This window comes from Mytilus galloprovincialis, chromosome 3 (assembly GCF_965363235.1).
Source record: "Mytilus galloprovincialis chromosome 3, xbMytGall1.hap1.1, whole genome shotgun sequence".
Classification (NCBI taxonomy): Eukaryota; Metazoa; Mollusca; class Bivalvia; order Mytilida; family Mytilidae; genus Mytilus; species Mytilus galloprovincialis.
In genome coordinates this window covers 74,855,684-74,878,365 of record NC_134840.1, presented here as the reverse complement: position 1 = coordinate 74,878,365, position 22,682 = coordinate 74,855,684, and the positions used below count along the sequence as shown (strand labels likewise).

At 33.5% G+C, this 22,682-nt stretch overlaps 1 protein-coding gene across 2 annotated transcripts in view; it reads left to right on the top strand.

The window, feature by feature from the left end:
- LOC143068939 (selenoprotein N-like) overlaps nt 1-21,490 on the top strand; it is a 55,022-nt gene extending 33,532 nt beyond the window's left edge. For both annotated transcript variants that reach the window (XM_076243336.1, XM_076243337.1), the window contains exons 2-7: nt 3,406-3,525; nt 11,099-11,451; nt 12,499-12,650; nt 17,087-17,331; nt 19,986-20,195; nt 20,988-21,490. In XM_076243336.1, the coding sequence (XP_076099451.1) occupies nt 3,406-3,525; nt 11,099-11,451; nt 12,499-12,650; nt 17,087-17,331; nt 19,986-20,195; nt 20,988-21,209 (1,302 nt within the window). In that variant the 3' untranslated portion in view covers nt 21,210-21,490. The remainder of the gene's footprint in view (nt 1-3,405; nt 3,526-11,098; nt 11,452-12,498; nt 12,651-17,086; nt 17,332-19,985; nt 20,196-20,987) is intronic.
- The last annotated feature ends 1,192 nt before the right edge of the window (nt 21,491-22,682 follow it).

Sequence of the window (22,682 nt, the reverse complement as noted above, 5' to 3'; positions counted from 1 at the left end):
CATTAAATAAGCGACCCTCGCCAAAAAATTTTCGCCTCGCTCCACTCGGCAAATATATTTTGCCTCACTATTTAAAGAGGCTAGTTACGGCCCTGATTGTTGTATGCGTCAAAAGTTCAAGCGGCCGGGTCAGCCGGGATTAGCGATAAGATCTGGTGTATATGTTTCTCGTACCTCATAGTTTTTAAAACATACATTTTGGAAAATTTCATAGTAGAACTTAACAAACTTATAAAGATCGTTTGTTTATGTTGTTTCTAGAAACAAAAAAATACACGTTTTAAAGTGTCTTTATTTTCATGTTGTGTACGCTTTGTTGTCGTTACACCTTTTTATACTGTACGCTTCGTTGACACAATATTGCGTTTTTCAATGAATTTTGCATGATTAAATTATGCTTTGGTATTATGATAACCAATATGCATGTTTAAAAATAATAATTTACCACCATAACATGCAGACAGCAGTGATATTGTTTGCCTCAAATTACAGCCGAAATTCGGCCTTTTCCCCTAGAGAAATTTCCCAATTACTAAAAAAAATGGCTTAAAATTCCTCCCAAAAAGTTTTACATTTTCCCCAAACAGTGATGGCATTGGTAGTAATGTTTGTAAATATCGTACTCATGTTATTATTTTGATAGTAGAAAGCACTTTTGAGATCCGGTTTTCTGATCAGAATCATCATGGTGTTTGTAACACATGAAGTTTTCAATGCATTAAGTACCATCATTGCTTCTGTTTCTTTCCCCTCTCCGAAAAGTACCTTTCAGATTGAAAATGTCTGACAACCAAAATATACATGAAAAAACAGTGCAAAAAAGACAGCAAAGGTCAGCAAAAAATCGGAGATGTGTTAAGAATGAAATATACAAATTTCCCAATTTCAATACAAAATATTCATTTTTCCCAATAAAAAACGGTAGAGGTAGTTTTGAAAAAAGACAACAATATCACTGGACAGCAACCCATAATATCCGTTATATTGTCGTTACACTCTTGGAGGAAATTTGTACATGTAAAAAAATCCTTATGTATACGAAATTCTGTATCTGTATCTGTAGTGGTACGTGTAGAATCCTGTTTAGGCTTTTATACACGGTGCATGGAGAAGAGCGCCGTTGTTATGGGCGGTGTTCTTGTAGAGCGGTCTTAAATGCCTCTACAGAACCTGCATGCACAACTTTATCTGGTAGTTGGTTCCAGTGAATAGATGTTTCCACAAAAAATGAATGTTTGTACTGTGGTTTGTTGCTATTTGGTACTTTAAGCCCTCTGGTGTTATTGATAACTTGACTTTCGATGATATTGTCAGTTTCACAGTTTGAATAAGTTTTGGCTTTTATTGTTCGTTTAGGTCTTGCTGGTATGACAAAATTGTCGGCTGGTAGAGCCGGCACCAGACCCTCAACCACCTTGTAAATCAGGATAAGACGGAGGCTGTGTCTTCTTTCCTCTAGCGTCTCCATTTCAAGCTGGCGTCTCATATTAGTTATGGACCCTGTTTCTCGACTCCTGTAGTTTTTCTTGATGAATCGTAAGCCTCTGTTTTGGATACGTTCTAGTTTGTCAATATCCCCTTTCATATATGGGTTCCAGATTGTTGCGCCATATTCCATTGTTGATCTTACTAGGGATATATATGCTACTTTCCTACATGCTTCTGGTACGTTCCTCAAGTTCCTCCGAAGAAAGCCCAAGGTGGCGTTGGCTTTCTTGCTGATGTTATTTATGTGGAAGCTCCATTTCAGATCGTTTGAGATTTGGAGTCCTAAGTAGGGGTTCACTTGCACTTCTTGTAGGATGTGTTTATTAAGCGTGTAGAATTTGTCTGCTTTTTTGTTTATGGATAGAACATAGCACTTTTTGGCGGTGAAACGCATTCCCCATTTGTCGGCCCAGATTTCTAGTTGTTCCAAATCTGTTTGTAGCTTTTGTTGGTCTTGGCTATTTTTAATTGTTCTGTATAGTAGACAGTCGTCAGCAAATAGTCTTACTGATGATGTTACACTGTCTGGTAGGTCATTGATGTGGCACAGGAATAGGATTTGTCCTAAGACTGTGCCCTGGGGGACCCCAGAGTCAACTGTTGTTTCGCCAGATGATTCGCCTTCCACGATGGTTCTCATTGATCTTGCAGTTAGGAAGTTCTTAAGCCATTTGTGTGTATTTCCTTTAATTCCATACTGATCTAGTTTATGTAATAATTTGTTGTGTGGTACTGTGTCGAAAGCTTTTGAAAAATCTAATATGCCTACGTCGATTTGATGTCCCTTGTCATGTTCTTGTAGGAAGTCGTTGATGGTAGTTATGAGTTGGGTTTCACATGAGTATCCTGACCTGAAGCCGTGGTTTAAGTTGGTTAGGATTTTGTTTTTTCCAGATGTTTTAGGATATGCCTGCATACGATATGTTCTAGAATTTTGCTGATGACAGATGTTAGGGATACAGGTCTATAGTTTTCTGCCAGGTGTTTGTCTCCTTTTTTGAAGATACTGGATATGTTTGCGTCTCTCCAGTCTTTTGGTAGTTCACCTGTGTCTAGCGAGCATTGCATTATGATTTGTAGGATGGGTGCGAGTTGTTCAGCACATTCCTTGAGTATACGGTTTGGGATGTTGTCTGGTCCAGAGGCTTTATTTGGGTTGGTGTTTTTAAGTAGTTTTTCCAGTCCCTTTTGGTCGATCGGTAATGGTGTTATATTGATTTTAGCTCGTATTCTTGTTGTTGGTAGGTTAGAGTCTGATGTTATTGTGAATACGGACTTGAATTGTTCTAGTAGGAGTTCGGCTTTCCCTTTACTGTCACTGACAAGATTAGTCCCCTTTCTTAATGCTATTCCTCCTGAGTCCTGGCGTTTGGATTTAATGTATTTCCAAAACGGCTTTGTGTCATTGTTGTTTAGGCCCTCAAAGATGTTTTGGTTGACATATTCATATTCTGCTTTCCTCAGTTGTTTCTTGCATTCCTTTTGAAAAGACCTATAATTTGACCATTTGTTTGTTTTTCTGGCTTGTTTGTATAGCCTCTGTTTTTTCTTTAGCATTTTCCTCTGATTGTGTTTGATCCATGGGATGTTATTTCTTGATCTTATTTCTTTGTTCGGAATATTTGTATTCATGGTTTTTTGAAGCTGACTTTTGAAGGTGTCCCAAAGTGTAATTGGTAGGAATAGTTATCAAAGGTAGGAAAATACATATACAATAACTGTTTAGTGTCTTTAGATATCAGCTGTATTTGTACCAGGCTAGGAAACAAGGTGTATGCGAGCTTTTAGCTTTTAGGCAGTCTTTGCAATAATTTCTTAATTTACAATATACATCTTCATCCACCAGTAAAAAGAAGATAATATATTATTAATTTCACATATATACAATGTTTGAATTTGAATTGTTTGTTTGTTTAGTTGACAGAATTTGAATATAATCCAGAACAAGAAATAGAAGAAGATGACCAGTTTGTTACCATGAGAGCTTATTTTACACCGTTAGTAATAGAGACTATGACAAAAGATTTGGAAGAATCGGTAAGAAATTTAAGAGTAAGGTGAAAAACCTCCTGCATAAGTGCTAGTGGCTGTCTGCTTTTCAGTCGATTATAAAAGTTATTAATAAAATATTTGCTTCACTATCTTGTGTTGTTTTTTTGTTTTTTTAAGGATGCTCGCGGGTATAAGATTTTCAGAAAAAAAATAAACTTTTATTTTTCATTACAAATTTTATTTATTACCTTTAGGAGTTGTTACTTTATCATGTGGTACAAAAATCATTCCAAAAATCAATTCGTGTTGGCCCCAGGTGACTTTGAAAATGTTTATATAATGAAAAAAGAGCCAAATTATCTCCCTTTGGTGCAAAAATGCCATTTTTTGTCATTAAAATTGAAATATCTTTTTTTACTCATCGGTGACCTATATCTTTTATTAGTGTTTTCAAATAAGCTATACATCAACTAAATAATTGTAAGATTTAAGCGATTTCTGTAAATTCGTTTTTTATTTCGATATTACCTCTTTTTCTCCTATTAGTTCAACAGAAAAAAAGTACCTTTACAAAAATGTATGCTTCTTTCGAAGGCCGATTGTGAGCGTAAATGATCGGTGAACCCCCTTTTTTATTTTATTTTTCTATTAGGTTACAAAGTTCATTTATAGAAAAAATTAGCGCAATCTTATATTAAATAAAAAATTGATTTAGACCCACGAGCCCCCTTAATTATCAACCTGGTTCTTTCAAATTTAAAATATTATGAACAACATTGTAAATTTAAAATTTTCAAGTAGATATAAATGTACTGGGAAAAAGCTTTTATGTATGGGCTATTAATGGTTGTATATTCAATGTTTTATCAAGTCAGAAACAGAGTATGATTTTTTTAAACCTTTTAAATGCATTTTCTCATTGATTTATCCTGTGCATTGTATGAACATAATGCAAAAATTAATGAATTAATGATTTTCATTTCCACAAACCAAAAAAAACAACAATTGAAGTTCATAATTTTATAGAAAAATATTAAACAACTTCTTTCATATCTATTTAAAATTTGTACTTGTCAAACAATAAGTTAAATGGATTTTATATTCAGAAATGAAGCAATTTAGAAGTTATCTTTTTTTTTTATTGTTTAAACTCTCACTTTTGATCAACTAGCCTATTAAAGTTTGTATTGATCTAATAGTCCGGCGGCTACAAGCATATTTCAGACGAATTGTGCACATCCTGTTACAAGCATGAAATTTGGCATAGACCTTCCTCAACTATTACTCTTTTATTTCAGATAGGGAGGCATTTGACAAAAATGTCGCACTTCCGGTAAAATCTAAAATGGCGGACTTCATACTTAAATCAGCCCAATATCAAAGTCTAGTATTTGAAAAGGTGTTATTATCATGCTACAACCATAATATTTGGTACACATCTTAGTTTTGTACTACTTATGGATAATTTATATTGTTTAGATGTCTGTAAAAATACTACTTCCGGTAAATTCCAACATGGCGGACATTGTACTAGAATAAGCTTATTTTTTAGAGAGGGTAATTGAAATGTGTTTAAAGGTAATGCTACTATCATTACATTGTGCAGGAACCTTTCTTTGGTGTTTTTAATGGATACAATGTATAAAAAATCTGTCTTTAAAACCCCTTCTTCCGGTAATATTCAAAATGGCGGACATAGAAATTTCAATTCATTATTTAAATATTCAACTTTTTTTCAAAATGTAAAGAAAATGTTGTTTCTTGTGCTGGTCATTAATATTTTGGCTTTAATTTATCCTCAAAACCCCTAATTCTATTCTGTTGTAAATGTTTAAATACAAAGTTGACACTTCCGGTAAAAAAATATGGCGTAAATTCAGGGGTTAAAAATTTTTGTTACAGCTAACTAGCCCAGGACTTTTTGGCAGCAGGATTTTACTAGCCCTGTTGGAAGAACTGCTAGTCCATCAAAACTGACCTGCTAGCCCTAGTATGCCGTAAAAATCAAGAGTTTGCTGCATAATACAAAGTGGATGTCCTTTGTTTTGAAGGAGACATTATACACTGTTTTTAATATTTTTTGTTGTTCTGTTATTTATTCTATTGGTGCTTAACACAACTTAGTTGTTCCCACATTCAAAGCAGACTTTTTATTGGCGTGCTTTGGGCAACTAACGGCAATATTCACAGAGCATTGTCTGTTTTTTTTTTCATCAGCAACAGCCAACCTTGCCAGGGGAATCATTGTGTCCCAGTTCTGCCAACTTTTCAGGAAGTGAATTCGTGATTTTTGTGGCCAAATTGTAAAGATCAAAGAGAAAAAACAATAGATCAAAGGAAAATGCCGCCAAATAAGCATGAACATATGTGAGTCTCGCGCTAAAGACTTGACAGCCAGTGATATTGTTTGCCTCAAATTACAGCCGAAATTCGGCCTTTTCCCCTAGAGAAATTTCCCAATTACTAAAAAAAATGGCTTAAAATTCCTCCCAAAAAGTTTTACATTTTCCCCAAACAGTGATGGCATTGGTAGTAATGTTTGTAAATATCGTACTCATGTTATTATTTTGATAGTAGAAAGCACTTTTGAGATCCGGTTTTCTGATCAGAATCATCATGGTGTTTGTAACACATGAAGTTTTCAATGCATTAAGTACCATCATTGCTTCTGTTTCTTTCCCCTCTCCGAAAAGTACCTTTCAGATTGAAAATGTCTGACAACCAAAATATACATGAAAAAACAGTGCAAAAAAGACAGCAAAGGTCAGCAAAAAATCGGAGATGTGTTAAGAATGAAATATACAAATTTCCCAATTTCAATACAAAATATTCATTTTTCCCAATAAAAAACGGTAGAGGTAGTTTTGAAAAAAGACAACAATATCACTGACAGCCCTGCTGTCCTGGACACTATTATTTTTTTTTCCGCGGCTTTTCCCTGTCGACTCGTATTTAGCATTTTGGGGGGATGAATTTTCAGCCTCGTTACTCCCTTCATCTACCGTTTTTCGTTTTGAAACTGACGAAGTTCCTGGGGTTCCCGTACTAAAATATTAAGAAATATTTTGTTGCATGGTTTCGTGCTCAAGAGCTGTGCAACAAGACAGGTCAATACCAATCAATACATCATACCCCCAAATACCGTTTATTGAAAATCTCGGCACGATAAGCAATGTACAATACCCCAATCCATGGTATGAGAAATCGATATTTAAAGTACGAGAATTGCAATCAACACATGATACCAGGCCACCCAGACATGCCAGAGTTATTTGTTCTATTTTTAAAATATATATATATATATATGTACAACAGGACCTGTACAAATCAATTCAAATTATTGGAATCCCGGATGACTTAATTGAATCGAAATGGCTAACATAGAATAGTGATGAAGGGATTTTTCACTTTCTATTTTGGAAACGTCAAGAATTTTTTGTTACTAGTCCGTCGGGCATATCGGATTACACATTTTAATTGCCCGAGGCGTAAATGATCTAGTCCCGGGCGTCGGGCTAGTGGATTTTTTAACCCCTGAAATTTCAAAGATCAGTACTCAATCCATTTCTTCGATGTAGAGATTGATTAAAAAAAAAATCAGTATAATACTAAAACATTTTTAAAATTACTACTATTTGGCCAAAAATAGATGTTTATTCACAGTCCCTACCACATGCACACAAAGTAGTGCACTAGAGACCCGATTTTCCACATTAACAACGACCGAGACACCCTTTCTTACATCCATAATGTACAAGCTTTTGACAAAATGATGAGGCCTCAGAAAGAGTTTTTTTAAAAGGGATCCTCTTTGTCCCTTCGCTATCCATTAACGCGTGGACTGGGTTGCATAAGAGGCAATCCAATGCTCGTCCCCCTAAACACCTTCCCTAGTATATTGTACGTTTTACATGCTGGAAAAGAGTAGACCAAGTTGAGAAAATAGCCTCAATTAGCCTTCCCTTTTGTGCAAATGGTTTTTTTCTTGCTTCGTTAACCATGTTAGCCCCATCTGATAAGTTTGTGCGATCTTACAGTAAAACCCCGGTAATTTCGGTTGATCAATCATCATTCTTTATGTTAAAGTCAAATCTTCAAATGCAGTCAATGATTCCCACGCAGTCTTTTTTCTTTCTGAGCAAAGAGAGAACCGTATCACAACCGGTAAAGGCATTGATCACAATAAGTGTGTGTGATCACTTATTGCCTAGTACATTTGAAAGACCATTAATAGATAGTAATCCAAAGGGTTTTGCCTTCCAAAACACAATCCATAGTTCGTCTACCCCTATGTCTCGGAATAGCGAAACAGTAATGACAGCATCATTAGTAGCGACTGTTGGAATCATGACTCGTTTAAGTTCGTGTTTCACTGCATCAGACACATGCACCATGATTCTAGTGTCAGCCTCTTAATGTGAACATGGTGCTAAATTTGAAATACATCACGTGGTGGATAACACTGAAAATCCTGAGCATTTGTTGCTACAACTTAAAAGTGATTGTTGCTTGACGTCAAAATGTGATTCGGAGTAGATCTAAGGTCATTCGGAGGCAAGATTCAGCTAAATACCAAAAGTGTAAATACGTTTATCAGCCACCCGTGACGGTTGCAAAAGCTTTATCACACCTTTAGTCTGTATGACGTCACGTCATCGATTGCAGTAATGAGGGTGGTAAAGGGTTATTTTCGTGCAACGTGATCGCCGTTTTTTATTTCACGTTCAACGTGTTTTTACTTTTTTATTTGACGTTCAGTCGTGCAAGACAGGTGCCTCGTTCAACGTGTTCTGCTTATTTAATTTTACGTGCATCGTGATTTTCAAAGTCTTATTTTGCGTGCTCGGTATTTTTCAAATAAAATTCAAACAATTGACAGGGATCGTCAAGAAATACTTTTTTAAAAGCCGTAAACCAATTATATCATAAATGTGTATACTAAATCGGGAATATCAAGTAAAACAAAGAGTTAATATATACAAGAAGACAGTGACTCAGTCACAAAAGGTTCAAATAAAAGTATTTATTTTTCGTGCAACGTTCATTACAGAAATTATTTCACGTTCAACGTGAAATTATGTCTTATTTCACGTTTTTTTCGTGCAAGCACCCCCCCTTTACCACCCTCAGTAATGCCTGTACCAAGTCAGGAATATGACAGTTCTTGTCCATTCGTTTTTGATGCGTTTTGTTATTTGATTTTCCTCTGAATTCAGTATTTTTGTGATTTTACTTTTCACTGTTGCAAAGCTTTATCAAATCCCTAATCTGTATGACGTCATGTCAAACCTATAATTTGTATGACGTCATTTCATAACTCCTTATCTGTACGACGTCATGTCACATAAAACATCTACTTGAGGTAAATGTATATAATAAAGTGTATATGATATGGCTTTTTGAATATCACACACCGTATCAACCCTCAACCAATATAATCCATCGAGCAGAGCTCTTGGGATTATATTGGTGTCTCGGGTTGATACGGATGCAATATTGAAAAAGCCATATGATATTCTATATTAATCTTTTACAGTAGTTTGTGCATATACATATATATATATATAAATATCTTGTATTGTGTGTTTTAAGTAAATATACGAAAATCTATAATAATACTGAAATATAAGTCTATGGTATCAATATCAGTCTATAATGTATTTGTATACATAGAATTGGCTCATGACTTGTTACATGAATCTTTATTTCATTTATATGTTGTTTTAATATTATAATTGTCTGTATTTGGATCACGCCTCTATTGTGCTCTTTCCAATAAAATATTGAATTGAATTGAATATTTACGGTTCATTACTACCCCCTACTATAAACCGTAGAGGGTGAATAAAATCCTCTATGGATCTTTATCGGACCACAGATGAATTATCACGTTGTGATTGGTTAAACGCCGTCACGTGGTGACCCCCTATGAGACCGTATGGGGTTCATGACGCGTTAATGGCGACGTCATCTATTTATGTTGTTGTGTTTCATTGTTTATTTTTCAACAAAACGCCGCAGAAAAAGTCCAGCGTCCGATAAATTCGTTATACGGTTAACTACGGACTCCCTACGGATCCATAGAGGATGAATTTACTCACCCTCTATGGATCCGTATGGGGTCAGTAGCGAACCATATAACTTATAGTAGGGGGTCAGTAGCAAACCATATAACTTATAATATTGGTCTCAGTGCTTTGGTAATCTGGACATCTAGTGATCATGTACATGTTAAGATTATGCAGTCTGTCACATTTTGTTCATTTGTGTTAATCAGATATGAGTTATCTCCCTTTTGCAATGTAGTTTTCATTCTCAGGTGGCAGAAACCAGTTATTTTACAATAAATCTTTAGAATTTCATGGATTTATGATTTTATTTTCTGAAAACTCATTCAAGCTTTTATACAAATAAAATGTATGGTTTCAAGGAACTAAGATGTGTGCGTGCTTACGTAAATATATAGAAAACCTTTAAATTTGGTTGTCTGTCCAGCATGGAGATTTTAAAATTTATAAATGCATTGCAAATAAGGTAAAAAAAATGTGATGTTCTGATACCAATTTAATCCTCACCTGCAGAATCCTGCTAAAAGCCAACAAGAATTTTAGCCAAAATTCAAGAGAGAAAGGATATTCAGTGAATTAGAGCCTTGTCGGAACCTATTCTTATTATCAAAATCTCAAGATATTTTTGTTTACATAAAACTGAATTTTTTCCCACTTTGATTGGATGCCGTCAAGTGAGGAGACCACAATTTTGACATCTGATTAGACCTATATGTGAAGGAAATCCCCAACCTATGTATGCAACTATTTACTTGTGTAGTACAATAGCCTAGAATTTACATTCATTTATTTTTTTCAGTCCACATGATGCAATTATATACCTCAATACTTAACTTTAACAAAATTTCTGCGTGGGACACATGTTTTGGTACACAAAAACTGGTACCTGCCACCTCAGTAATATAAAATATCTAACAGTAATTTTTTGAAAATAAAAAATCTGGTTTAATTTAGGGAAATTAATGATTACTATATGTATACACTTTTATTTCTTAATTTAAAGTGAATAGGACTTAATTCAAAAGGTAAATAAAACTTTGAAAAAATGTCCAAATAGTTTTACACAATGTGTGTAAATTCTAATTCAATTTCAGGACAACTCGTAGTATCTACTCTGTATTTAAAAACATGCATAATGAAAGGAAGATTTAGTTTTGTAAAAATTGAAAGCTGTGTTTTATTAATTTATATGTATCAACTTGGTTTAAGAAACAAAGTGAATGTGAGGGTCAGCAGTTTGTTCTATGATTATAGACCTTATTGCTATTTGAAAATCTAAGCCACTTGACCCAATAATCTGTGCCGGTTGAACTGTTGATGTCATATGGCAATCACTTTTCCATTGTGTCGCCAGTTATTCTATACTACGATGTTGTCAACATTTTACTGGAACCTTTGTGATGTCCAATAATGGAAGACAAATAGCGATAAGGTGTATTTACTTTAATCTGACCACATCTATTGTATTGATAAGTTGAAATTCCATCTAATTTGAGTAAACAAAAGTATATTTTTCCATTGAATTCCATGGTAATTTTGTATCTTTTCAGTATTTTGGAAATATCGATTCCCTGTCTGGACTAAAAGAATGGACCAAACCTAATCATGAATGGATGAACTTTGGTGTTAGACATTTTACTATGTTCTTCCAAAAGGAGAGAGTCCAACAAGGCCATATATATGATCTTTATACTGAAGAAAGATCATTCATGTCATCCATGAGTGCACCACATTTATCAAGTAATCGTTTTTATCCATCCAAAATAGATGACAAGTTGATTGGATTATATCGTATCCTATCAATGTTTCATCCAAGACCATTTTTGATGATCAGATTTCCACCAAAAGGTGGCGTTGCTCTTGTTCGAGCTCAAAATGATGATTATATTGAAATTGTTTTTAGGTAAGTAAAAAAAGATGATACTTAAAGCGTCCTTGAGTAACATTGTAACATTCTATAATTAAGAAATACTTCATGGGGGTTGGCCGCTTGAATATATTGTGATTTTACCACATGTTGGCCCTTTGAGACAAATAATTTATCCTGAGCGATAGCGAGGTGTAAAATATCGGCATAAAGGGACAACTTGTGGTAAAATCACGATGTATTCAAGACCCCATGAATTATTTCGATTCTAATAGGACAAATACGGCAATTCTTTTGGATTGAAGCTCTCTAGATGGAGCAAAATATTTGCCGTTCCCATAAATAAACTTACTATTAAATTGGCATAAAAGAACTAGTCTAAGCAAACTGAATTAGTGACATACTTAAACTATTTACAATAACATATTTAGATAGTTTTGGATGAATTTAAATGATAGTTTACTTTTATGTCTTACTAGTATACTATGTATAAAAAAAGTTGGCTTATACCACATTTTAGCATCGTTTGTTAACATTTCCTTGTTGTGATGATTTTTGGTTTCACAAACGTGTATTTTCCCATAAAATGCTTATATTCTATTTCATTATTTTATGAAGCCAGGTACCTCACTTATAAAAACGCATCTGACGTGGGAGTACGATCGGAACAGCCCAGGCAATATATATTCAAATTTTACCACGGGTGTGTAGGTTTTGAAGGATGTCATGTTAGAACGGTCCATACATTGTATATTATTTTTAGTATAAAAAGATGTGCCTTCCCATGCATGCAAAAATATTTATGAAACCTGGCAAGGCAGTCAGAAAACTAAAAATACCTTGTAAAGTATAGTACCATACTTTGAACAATCGTTTTGTAAAGTCAGTCTAAATTGAATAGAAAAGGGTAAAAAAAAATAGTTTTTTGTTTAAAGTTGCACATCTGTAGATAGTTATGATACTTAATAATGTCTTTAAGAAACAAAAACTTCTAAATTTCTAGTATGAATAGTCATTTCGTATCAATTTTAACACGTGTATACATATGGGAAAAAAACCAGAAATTTCTTATTTCTATTTTAGGTTCCATGCTGAATTCCAGTTGAATGAGCCGCCACATAATCCCTTCTGGTTTACACCAGCACAGTTTACAGGAAGTCTTATTGTTTCTAAGGATTATACAAGAATACTTAACTTCAACTTATACGTACCATCAGATAAAAAATTAAATGTTGGTAAGAGGAGATAACTATTATTACAATGTCAATATTTGTTTTTCTTTGTGAAAAAATGCTAACACTCATAATCTTGTTCGTCTATTGTCAGTGGCAGTACAGCATATTAAAAATGTTTGATTAAACACCAATACATGATTGATTGATTATTGATGTTTAATGTCACCTTTGATAATACATATGAAAAATCGTACAGTTGCAGTATAAAGTCTTGTGCACTACACTTGACCATCACATTTGATTTCAATCTTAAACTTTTATAAAGACTAAGTCAGACCCATTTTTATTCCAGAAAGTACATATTTTGTATTCCATTCATGCAACTCTGTATCATTTAATGAAAGCATTTTTTAGCTCACCTGGCCGAAAAGGCCAAGTGAGCTTTTCTCATCACTTGGCGTCCGGCGTCCGGCGTCGTCCGTCGTCCGTCGTCGTCCGTCGTCCGTCGTCCGTCGTCGTCGTTAACTTTTACAAAAATCTTCTTCTCTGAAACTACTGGGCCAAATTAAACCAAACTTGGCCACAATCATCATTGGGGTATCTAGTTTAAAAAATGTGTCCGGTGACCCGGCCAACAATCCAATATGGCCGCCATGGCTAAAAATAGAACATAGGGGTAGAATGCAGTTTTTGGCTCATAACTCAAAAACCAAAGCATTTAGAGCAAATCTGACATGTGGTAGAATTGTTAAACAGGTGAAGATCTATCTGCCCTGAAATTTTCAGATGAATCGGATAACCCGTTGTTGGGTTACTGCCCCTGAATTAGTTATTTTAAGGAAATTTTGCTGTTTTTGGTTATTATCTTGAATATTATTATAGATAGAGATAAACAGTAAACAGCAATAATGTTCAGCAAAGTAAGATTTACAAATAAGTCAACATGACTGAAATGGTCAGTTGACCCCTTTAAGAGTTATTGCCCTTTATAGTCAATTTTTAACCATTTTTCGTAAATCTTAGTAATATTTTACAAAAATCTTCTCCTCTGAAACTACGGGGCCAAATTAATCCAAACTTGGCCACAATCATCTTTAGGGTTAGTAGTTTGAAAAATGTGTCCGGTGACCCGGCCATCCAAGCAAGATGGCCGCCATGGCTAAAAATAGAACATGGGGTAAAATGCAGTTTTTGGCTTATAACTCAAAACCCAAAGCATTTAGAGCAAATCTGACAGAGGTAAAATTGTTTACCAGTTCAAGATCTATCTGCCTTGAAATTTTCAGGTGAATTGGACAACCCGTTGTGGGGTTGCTGGCCCTGAATTAGTAATTTTAAGGAAATTTTGATGTTTTTGGTTATTATCTTGAATATTATTATAGATAGAGATAAACTATAAACACCAATAATGTTCAGCAAAGTAAGATTTACAAATAAGTCAACATGAGCAAAATGGTCAGTTGACCCCTTTAGGAGTTATTGCCCTTTATAGTCAATTTTTAACCATTTTTCGTAAATCTTACTAATCTTTTACAAAAATCTTCTCCTCTGAAACTACTTGGCCAAATTAATCCAAACTTGGCCACAATCATCTTTTGGGTTAGTAGTTTGAAAAATGTGTCCGGTGACCCGGCCATCCAAACAAAATGGCCGCCATGGCTAAAAATAGAACATGGGGTAAAATGCAGATTTTGGCTTATAACTCAAAACCCAAAGCATTTAGAGCAAATCTGACAGGGGTAAAATTGTTTATCAGGTCAACATTTATCTGCTCTGAAATTTTTAGATGAATCGGACAACCCGTTGTTGGGTTGCTGACCCTGAATTGTTAGTTTTAAGGAAATTTTGCTGTTTTTGGTCATTATCTTGAATATTATTATTGATAGAGATAAACTGTAAACAACAATAATGTTCAGCAAAGTAAGATTTACAAATAAGTCAACATGACCGAAATGGTCAATTGACCCCCTTAGGAGTTATTGTTCTTTATAGTCAATTTTTAACAATTTTCATAAAATTTGTAAATTTTTACTAACATTTTCCACTGAAACTAATGGGCCAAGTTCATTATAGATAGAGATAATTTTAAGCAGCAAGAATGTTCAGTAAAGTAAGATGTACAAACACATCACCATCACCAAAACACAATTTTGTCATGAATCCATCTGCTTCCTTTAATATTCACCTAGACCAAGGTGAGCGACACAGGCTCTTTAGAGCCTCTAGTTTAGAATATAAATCAGTTCTAAATTATTTCATGTCTACCTGTGCAATTTTACACTAGTACTCAAAAGTTTCCTTCCTTGATGGGTGCATTTTACTTAGAAAAATAAAATCGTATAATATAATCAAAATGAGGATGTTTATTTGATGTGTGCTTCTTCGTTACATTTGTTGTTTTTATAGTGATTAAGATGATAACACAATGTTGACTGCTGTACCCCTATTTTTGACATTTTTAACTATTGTGTCTGTTTGTTTTGTTCACGCATCGGTGACAATATAATGGAATGTGATACGACTGTCATACAAGTGAGAGGTTTAGCTAGCTATAGAACAGGTTCAATCAACCATTTTCTACATTTGAAAATGCCTGTACCAAGTCAGGAATATGACAGTTCTTGTCCATTCCTTTTTGATGCGTTTTGTTATTTGATTTTGCCATGTGATTATGGACTTTCCGATTTGATTTTCCTCTGAGTTCAGTATTTTCGTGATTTTACTTTTTTTTTGTTGAAATACGAAAAGTTATTTATTATCCAATAAAAAGCTGACTTTCTTGTTCCATTTGTTTACTGTCTCATTGATAGGTGCCCAACATCTATGAATAATATTTTTAGCTCACCTGGGCCAGAGGGCCAAGTGAGGTTTTCCCATCACTTGCGTCCGGCGTCGTTAACTTTTACAAAAATCTTCTCCTCTGAAACTACTGGGCTAAATTAAACCAAACTTGGCCACAATTATCATTGGGGTTTTATAGTTTAAAAAATGTGTCCGGTGACCCGGCCAACCAAACAAGATGGCCGCCATGGCTTAAAATAGAAAATAGGGGTAAAATGTAGTTTTTGGCTTATAACTCAAAAACCAAAGCATTTAGAGCAAATTTGACATGTGGTAAATTGTTCATCAGGTCAAGATTTATCTGCCCTGAAATTTTCAGATGAATATGACAACCCGTTGTCGGGTTGCTGCCCCTGAATTGGTAATTTTAAGGAAATTTTGCTGTTTTTGGTTATTATCTTGAATATTAATATAAATAGAGATAAACTGTAAACAGCAATATTGTTCAGCAAAGTAAGATTTACAAATAAGTTAACATGACCAAATGGTCAGTTGACCCTTTTAGGAGTTATTGCCATTTATAGTCAATTTTAACCATTCTTCGTAAATCTTAGTTATCTTTTACAAAAATCTTCTTCTCTGAAACTACTGGGCCAAATTATTTCAAACTTGACCACAATTATCTTTGGGGTATCTAGTCTGAAAAATGTGTCCGATGACCCGGCCAACCAACCAAGATGGCCGCTATGGCTAAAAATAGAACATAGGGGTAAAATGCAGTTTTTGGCTCAAATCCAAAGCATTTAGAGCAAATCTGACATGTGGTAAAATTGTTTATTAGGTTAAGATCTATCTGCCCTGAAATTTTCAGATGAATTAGACAACCCGTTGTTGGGTTGCTGCCCCTGAATTGGTAATTTTAAGGATATTTTGCTGTTTTTGGTTATTATCTTGAATATTATTATAGATTGAGATAAACTGTAAACAGCAATAATGTTCAGCAAAGTAAGATTTACAAATAAGTCAACATGACCAAAATAGTAAGTTGACCATTTAGGAGTTATTGTCCTTTATAGTTAATTTTTAACCATTTTTAGATTACCTGGCACAAAGGGCCAAGTGAGCTTTTCCCATCACTTGGCGTCCGGCGTCCGTCGTCGTCGTCCGTCGTCGTTCACTTTTACAAAAATCTTCTGCACTGAAACTTCTGGGCCAAATTTAACCAAACTTGGCCACAATCATCATTGGAGTCTCTAGTTTAAAAAATGTGTGGCGTGACCCCGACAACCAACCAAGATGGCTGCCATGGCTAAAAATAGAACATAGGGGTAAAATGCAGTTTTTGGCTTATAACTCAAAAACCAAAGCATTTAGAGCAAATCTGACAAGGGTAAAATTGTTTATCAGGTCTTATCTCTCTGCCCTGAAATTTTCAGATGAATCAAACAACATGTTGTTGGGTTGCTGCCCCTGAATTGGTAATTTTAAGGAAATTTTGATGTTTTTGGTTATTATCTTGAATTTTATTACAGATAGAGATTAACTGTAAACAGCAAGAATGTTTAGTAAAGTAAGATGTACAAACACATCACCATCACCAAAACACAATTTTGTCATGAATCCATCTGCTTTTTTTGTTTAATATTCACATAGAGTCACCAAGATGAGCTACACAGGCTCTTTGGAGCCTCTAGTTTTTATAAATATTTGTGTAGATATGGAATGGTTAAATGGACCACGTGAAAATAGAAATATGGAAGTTGATATTGGTTATATGCCTCTAATGACTGCCAACATTACTGCTAAATCACGATTAAGAAGGCATTCACATGATACAGAGGAACCAATAGAAGCAGACAATACGTTACAAGATACTGTCAATAACATTATTTGGACTCATGAAATAGGTTTAGATGATGCCTTTCAACAGCTTGAAGTCAAAATGTATCCATTTAAACAAGTAAGTGTTTCTTTAATATAGGAGTTAAATTTAAACATTTTGGAAAAAAATGACTTGAGGGAATATTTAGATAAATATCTTGCTTATTTTAAATTAACAGTTTGTTTTGCCACAAATTATTGAAATGAACTTTAATTAGTAGCCCTGAATATGCATGAACTATTTTCCACTGGACATTAAGCAACCAACAATCAATCAATAATTATTAGAAATATAATTGATGTCATATGTCTAAAAAAAAATCAACCACCATGTTAGTCTGTTCTCCTTGAAAGTGTACTGTCTATTTATTTCAAATGAAAACAATTTTTATTGGTGAAACTATGTAGATATAGGAAGATGAGGTATGAGACAACTCTCCATCCAAGTAACAATTTTTTAAAGTAGACCATTATAGGTCAAGGTACGGTCTTCAACACAGAGCCTAGGGTCACACCGAACAGCAAGCTATAAAGGGCTCCATAAATAACTACTGTAAAACCATTCAAACGGGAAAACAACAGTCTAATCTATATAAAAAATGAAAAATGAGAAACACTTATGAACCACATAAACAGACGACAAACACTGAACATGAGATTCCTGACTTAGGACAGGTACAAACAGTTGCAACGAGATTAAACATTTTAATGGTGCATGGATATTATAAAGTAATCTTCTTTATATTTTCATAGTATATCATATACTATGAAAATATAAAGAAGATTACTTTGATGTCCAACATGTTGATCAGTGATGTTAAGGACTTTTTTGTCATACAAGTTTGGAGTATTCAAGGAAAAAATGCATTGGGGTTTGACAACACCTTTGATAAGCAACCATGCAGCCATGGTAATTTTTGTTTTCATTTGTAACAAAATTGTAACTGTGTCTAATTCGCTGTTTCAGAATTTAATGTATTCTGTGTAATATTTTTTATAAGATTACACCAAAATGTTGTGAATGGTTTAAAAGGTACTAAACAATGGAAATCCATCCTATGATGCGACATTATTTTCATTTTATTGTACGAACAATGAAAATAACCCACAGTCCTTTAGATTCTCAAAAGGCGAATTACCCACAAAAAAAAATAGTTTGGGAATGTCCAACCCTCCAATGCATTTTTCCCGTAGAATAGCCCTAAGCTTTTCTTGCAATTAGTACTTTTAACTTGAAAAGATTAGTAGTCAATTTTTGTATATATTTCTATTAGCAACATATAAAAAAATCTTTATACATTGTACTTCACATTAGGTGATTCATTAAAAAACACACTTGATAGTGATTTTCACACTGATAGCTGCAAGTTTTTATTAAATCACTCTGACATATCTATCTGTATGATACATAATTTATATTAGGTTTGAAAATCAAAATGTTTTCAAATTCAACAATCACCAGTAATCATTCTGTTTGACAGTGAATCATGAAACACCAGCAAGAGTGTGTTTTAGTGAATCACTTTGTGTCTTCTATAACATACAGTTGAAGCCATTTTGGTCTGTGTAGCAAAAACTTATTGACTGTTACTCAGTGCTATATATAAATATACTTTTAGTAGTTTTTATGCCCCACCTCAGGGCTTTTTTTTTTTGTTCTGTGCGTCAGTTCATTTGTTAATTTTTACATCCATCTGTCCCGCTTCATGTTAAATCTTTTGGTCAAGGTAGTTTTTGTGATGAAGTTAAAGTTTAATCAACTTGAAACTTAGGGCATACGATACAGTTTTGATCCTGTATTTACAGTTTGATGAAAATTTCTATATAGGCTAATGTTTACCTGATTAAATCAAATATGTAATAAAAAATATACCTTCATGTGCTACTTTTTGAGTTAAATGAGGTCGAAATTTTGTATATTTGCTAAAAATTCGGATTTCTGGCTGTATTTTCCCGTTCGAAAGAAATCCATAACTTTTGGGTTTTAAAAGATAAACACGAATTGTTTTTTGTTAAATAATTTGTAATTTCTGTATTCTATAAGTATCCTAATAATTTATGTATTTTTTAATAAAAAGTAAGTCATATTTATCAAATGGTCATGAATTGAGAAAAAAACGTATTTTTTTGCTGTATATTTATCAAAATTGAAAAATTTGCACTATTTACAGTTTGATAAAATTTGGTCCACATAATCTCCCTGCAAAATGAAAAAAAATGTCGTATTAAAAAATAGGGGTTCATGTACTCGTTTTCAAATCAAATTAGTTTGAACGATAAAAATCAGTCGAAAAATGCATCTTTTCCCGCTATGTCATAGTTTGACGTCGCGAAAATAACATTTTATGGTAGCAACGTCATTACCTCCCCTGAAACTGTATCGTATGCCCTTAATACACATGTTCCCAATGATAAAATCTTTCTAATTTTAATACCAAATTAGAGTTTTGACCCCAATTTATCGGGGTCTAAGCGTGACGCGGGATTGACGATTTTTTGTAAGCGTGACATGTGAAAATCAAATTTTTGTGCCGTGAAAACGGGAATTGAAGTCTAGCGGGACACAGGAAAGTACAAAATAAAAGAGAATTGCTTACCTACATAGTGTAAGCGGGATATGTGAATCTGATAAAACAGTAAGGAGGATCCGGGATCAAAACCCCCCAATGAGACCCCCTTTACATTTGGAAAATAAAACCTGACTAAATTGTTGCTACTTAATGTTTTTTGCAGATCACATACTACAATTTGACAGAAACTATAAAGAAAGCACAACAGGAAAATAAATTAATACATTCTATATTATTATGGGGTTCTTTAGATGATCAAAGTTGCTGAGGTTCTGGGCGAACTCTCCGGGAAACGTCCCTGGAAAGTTCGCCCGTAATTTCTCTTCTTGAAAAGAGATTCATCAGTAACTGGAATTTAGTGGTTGATTTGAAGGTAAGTTGGAATGATATTTAAACAGTCTAAAAAGGATTCTTTTGATTCTTTTTAATTTTTGAAGTTGAGACTGTAAGGTATAAATTGAAGTGTTGCAACCAGATACAATATCAAGTTTCTGATTAAATGTTACCACTGTAAATTTCGTTTTTATGCCAATGCTGTGACAGAGTGGCATTTAGTTTTACATTTGTCTGTATGTACATTAATACATCTGTATGTCCCAAAACTAGTTTCCCTCTAATATGAAAGTTATACACAATTCTTATTACAACCAAACTTAGATCAAGATTTAATATGGGTGGTGTTCCTTTTGTCATTCTGGAGTTATGTCCCTTTTTATTTAATTAAATATTTGGAAATTAACCTAAACAACAGCAGAAAATGAGGTAAACAATATAAAAAAAGATATAGCACACAATGATGAACAAAAAATCAAATCAAATAGCTGCTTGAATTTATTTAGCATGCCCTGGTAGAAGTTTATTTATGGAAGTAGTGCACTTTCTTGGCAGAATCAGTTTCTATATAAATATAGATAAATTCAATTTTAAGTAAATATCCACTGTGATCTGTCAAGAATATAACATCACCAAGTGTGTATGGTAGGGAAATATTTCAATGTGACATCATTAGTGTCTTGCAAGGGTTGTTATAGATATATTATAGATTCTGATTCATCCTTCAAAGTAAAAGTAAGCATTTAGGACAATTTTTGAAAAAATATCTTAAACACAAAATGCAGATTTTTGTTAAAATATTATCTAATGACGCACTTCTCTTTTTTTTTAGGAATTTGAAAAAGATTCCTCTCAACCAGAAATCCAGAAAATAGCTGCACATTTTTTGGAGAATTATAAATTCCCAGCTATGATGTATGTAACTTTTCCTAATGGTACAATAGTACATAAAGTCAACGCAAACGATTGTATGGACCAAGGAAAGGGTTTTATGCAAAATCCATACACTGCATTCCTTAAAACTGGCATTGCAAATGCTGAAAAGATGGCATAATGCTATGATCTTTTTAAGGTCTATTCAATTAAAATGTATGTGGGAGAGTAGGAAGGGATTTTCAAAATATCCCTACAACCAAGAACCATTTTACCATATTTTGTATGATGGTAATACATGTAGAAGCATACTGAAGAGACCCATGACTTAAATTCAAAAATTGAACTTCCTTTCTTACCCTCCCACATACATTTTAATGGATTAGCCTTAATGTTAAATCAAAATATTTAAATCTATGCAAAATCAAATGGTATTAATTCATAAAAATTATTATTATTGTTGATTGTGGTACTTTTTATTTTTATGGATTTTTTGGTTTTGAAATAAATTATTAAAAAAAATTCTTTTTGAAGGTATTGCCATAGGTACTTTTCTCTGAAAATATAATTACCTTCAAACTGTAATATAACCATACTGTAATATAACCATGTTATATTGAAGTATTTAATATAACTGTGTTATATTAAAGTATTTGGGTAATTTGTCTTCAGAGACAAGTACCTGTTGGTATTGCAACTGTTTTGAAATAATAAAAAAAAATCTTTTATCTAAGTATGGATCTTCTGTCTCATGCGGTTGGAAATATCTTAAACTTGAGATATTAGTCCCTTTTATAATAAAATGTCTCATGTACAATAGTGTACAGTAATAGTTATGAATTGTGTAACACAAGAATAGTGAGGGTTTCAATTGTGCCTTTTTATCTGACTTAATCATGCAACCGGTGTGGTAAAACACATAGAAGCAGGCTGTATTTAAACATCAATATAAAAATTGTTAATCAAGGAATTCATTGATTTCTATCTTATAAATTGTAACACACAATTTATATCTATAATGACCTTTGAGTGTGTTTATCAATACTAAATATTTTCTTTGTTTTATGACAATGATAGAATTGAAAATCAAAAGAAAATATTTTGTTATGCATAATATGTGTTATAAACCCTGTTTACACTAACAAAAAAGATCGATATTTGGTCCGGTGTAAACTGGTAAGATCGATCTTCAATCGGACTTTAAAAGTCTACCTCTAGAGGTGGTTTTAAAAAGATCGAACTTATTTTAATCGATCTTTCTATTAGTGTTAACGCTTAGATCGATCGAGATCAATCTTTTTTCAGGTGAATGTTATATTTAGATATGAAAATAAAAGTCAGACCAGTTCTTTTTATGTTGCAGTGTAAACACATTGGATTAAATACGGTCGATCTCAATCGATCTTGCTTGTGCAATGTAAACACGAACTGGTCTTTTCAAGATCGATTCAAATAAAGATCTATTCTATTTCTTTGCCAGTGTAAACAGGGTTAAAGAGAAATATCTCAGATTTTGTTATTTTATATTTCTGCTTTTGAAAGGGGATCTTTAAGTGGCATTTTAAGTGAGGTTATTGTTTCAAGCATCTTTTAAAATGCATTCTAGATGTTTGATTGAACTGAGTGAATATGTTTTTAGTTGAACAGTAGATAT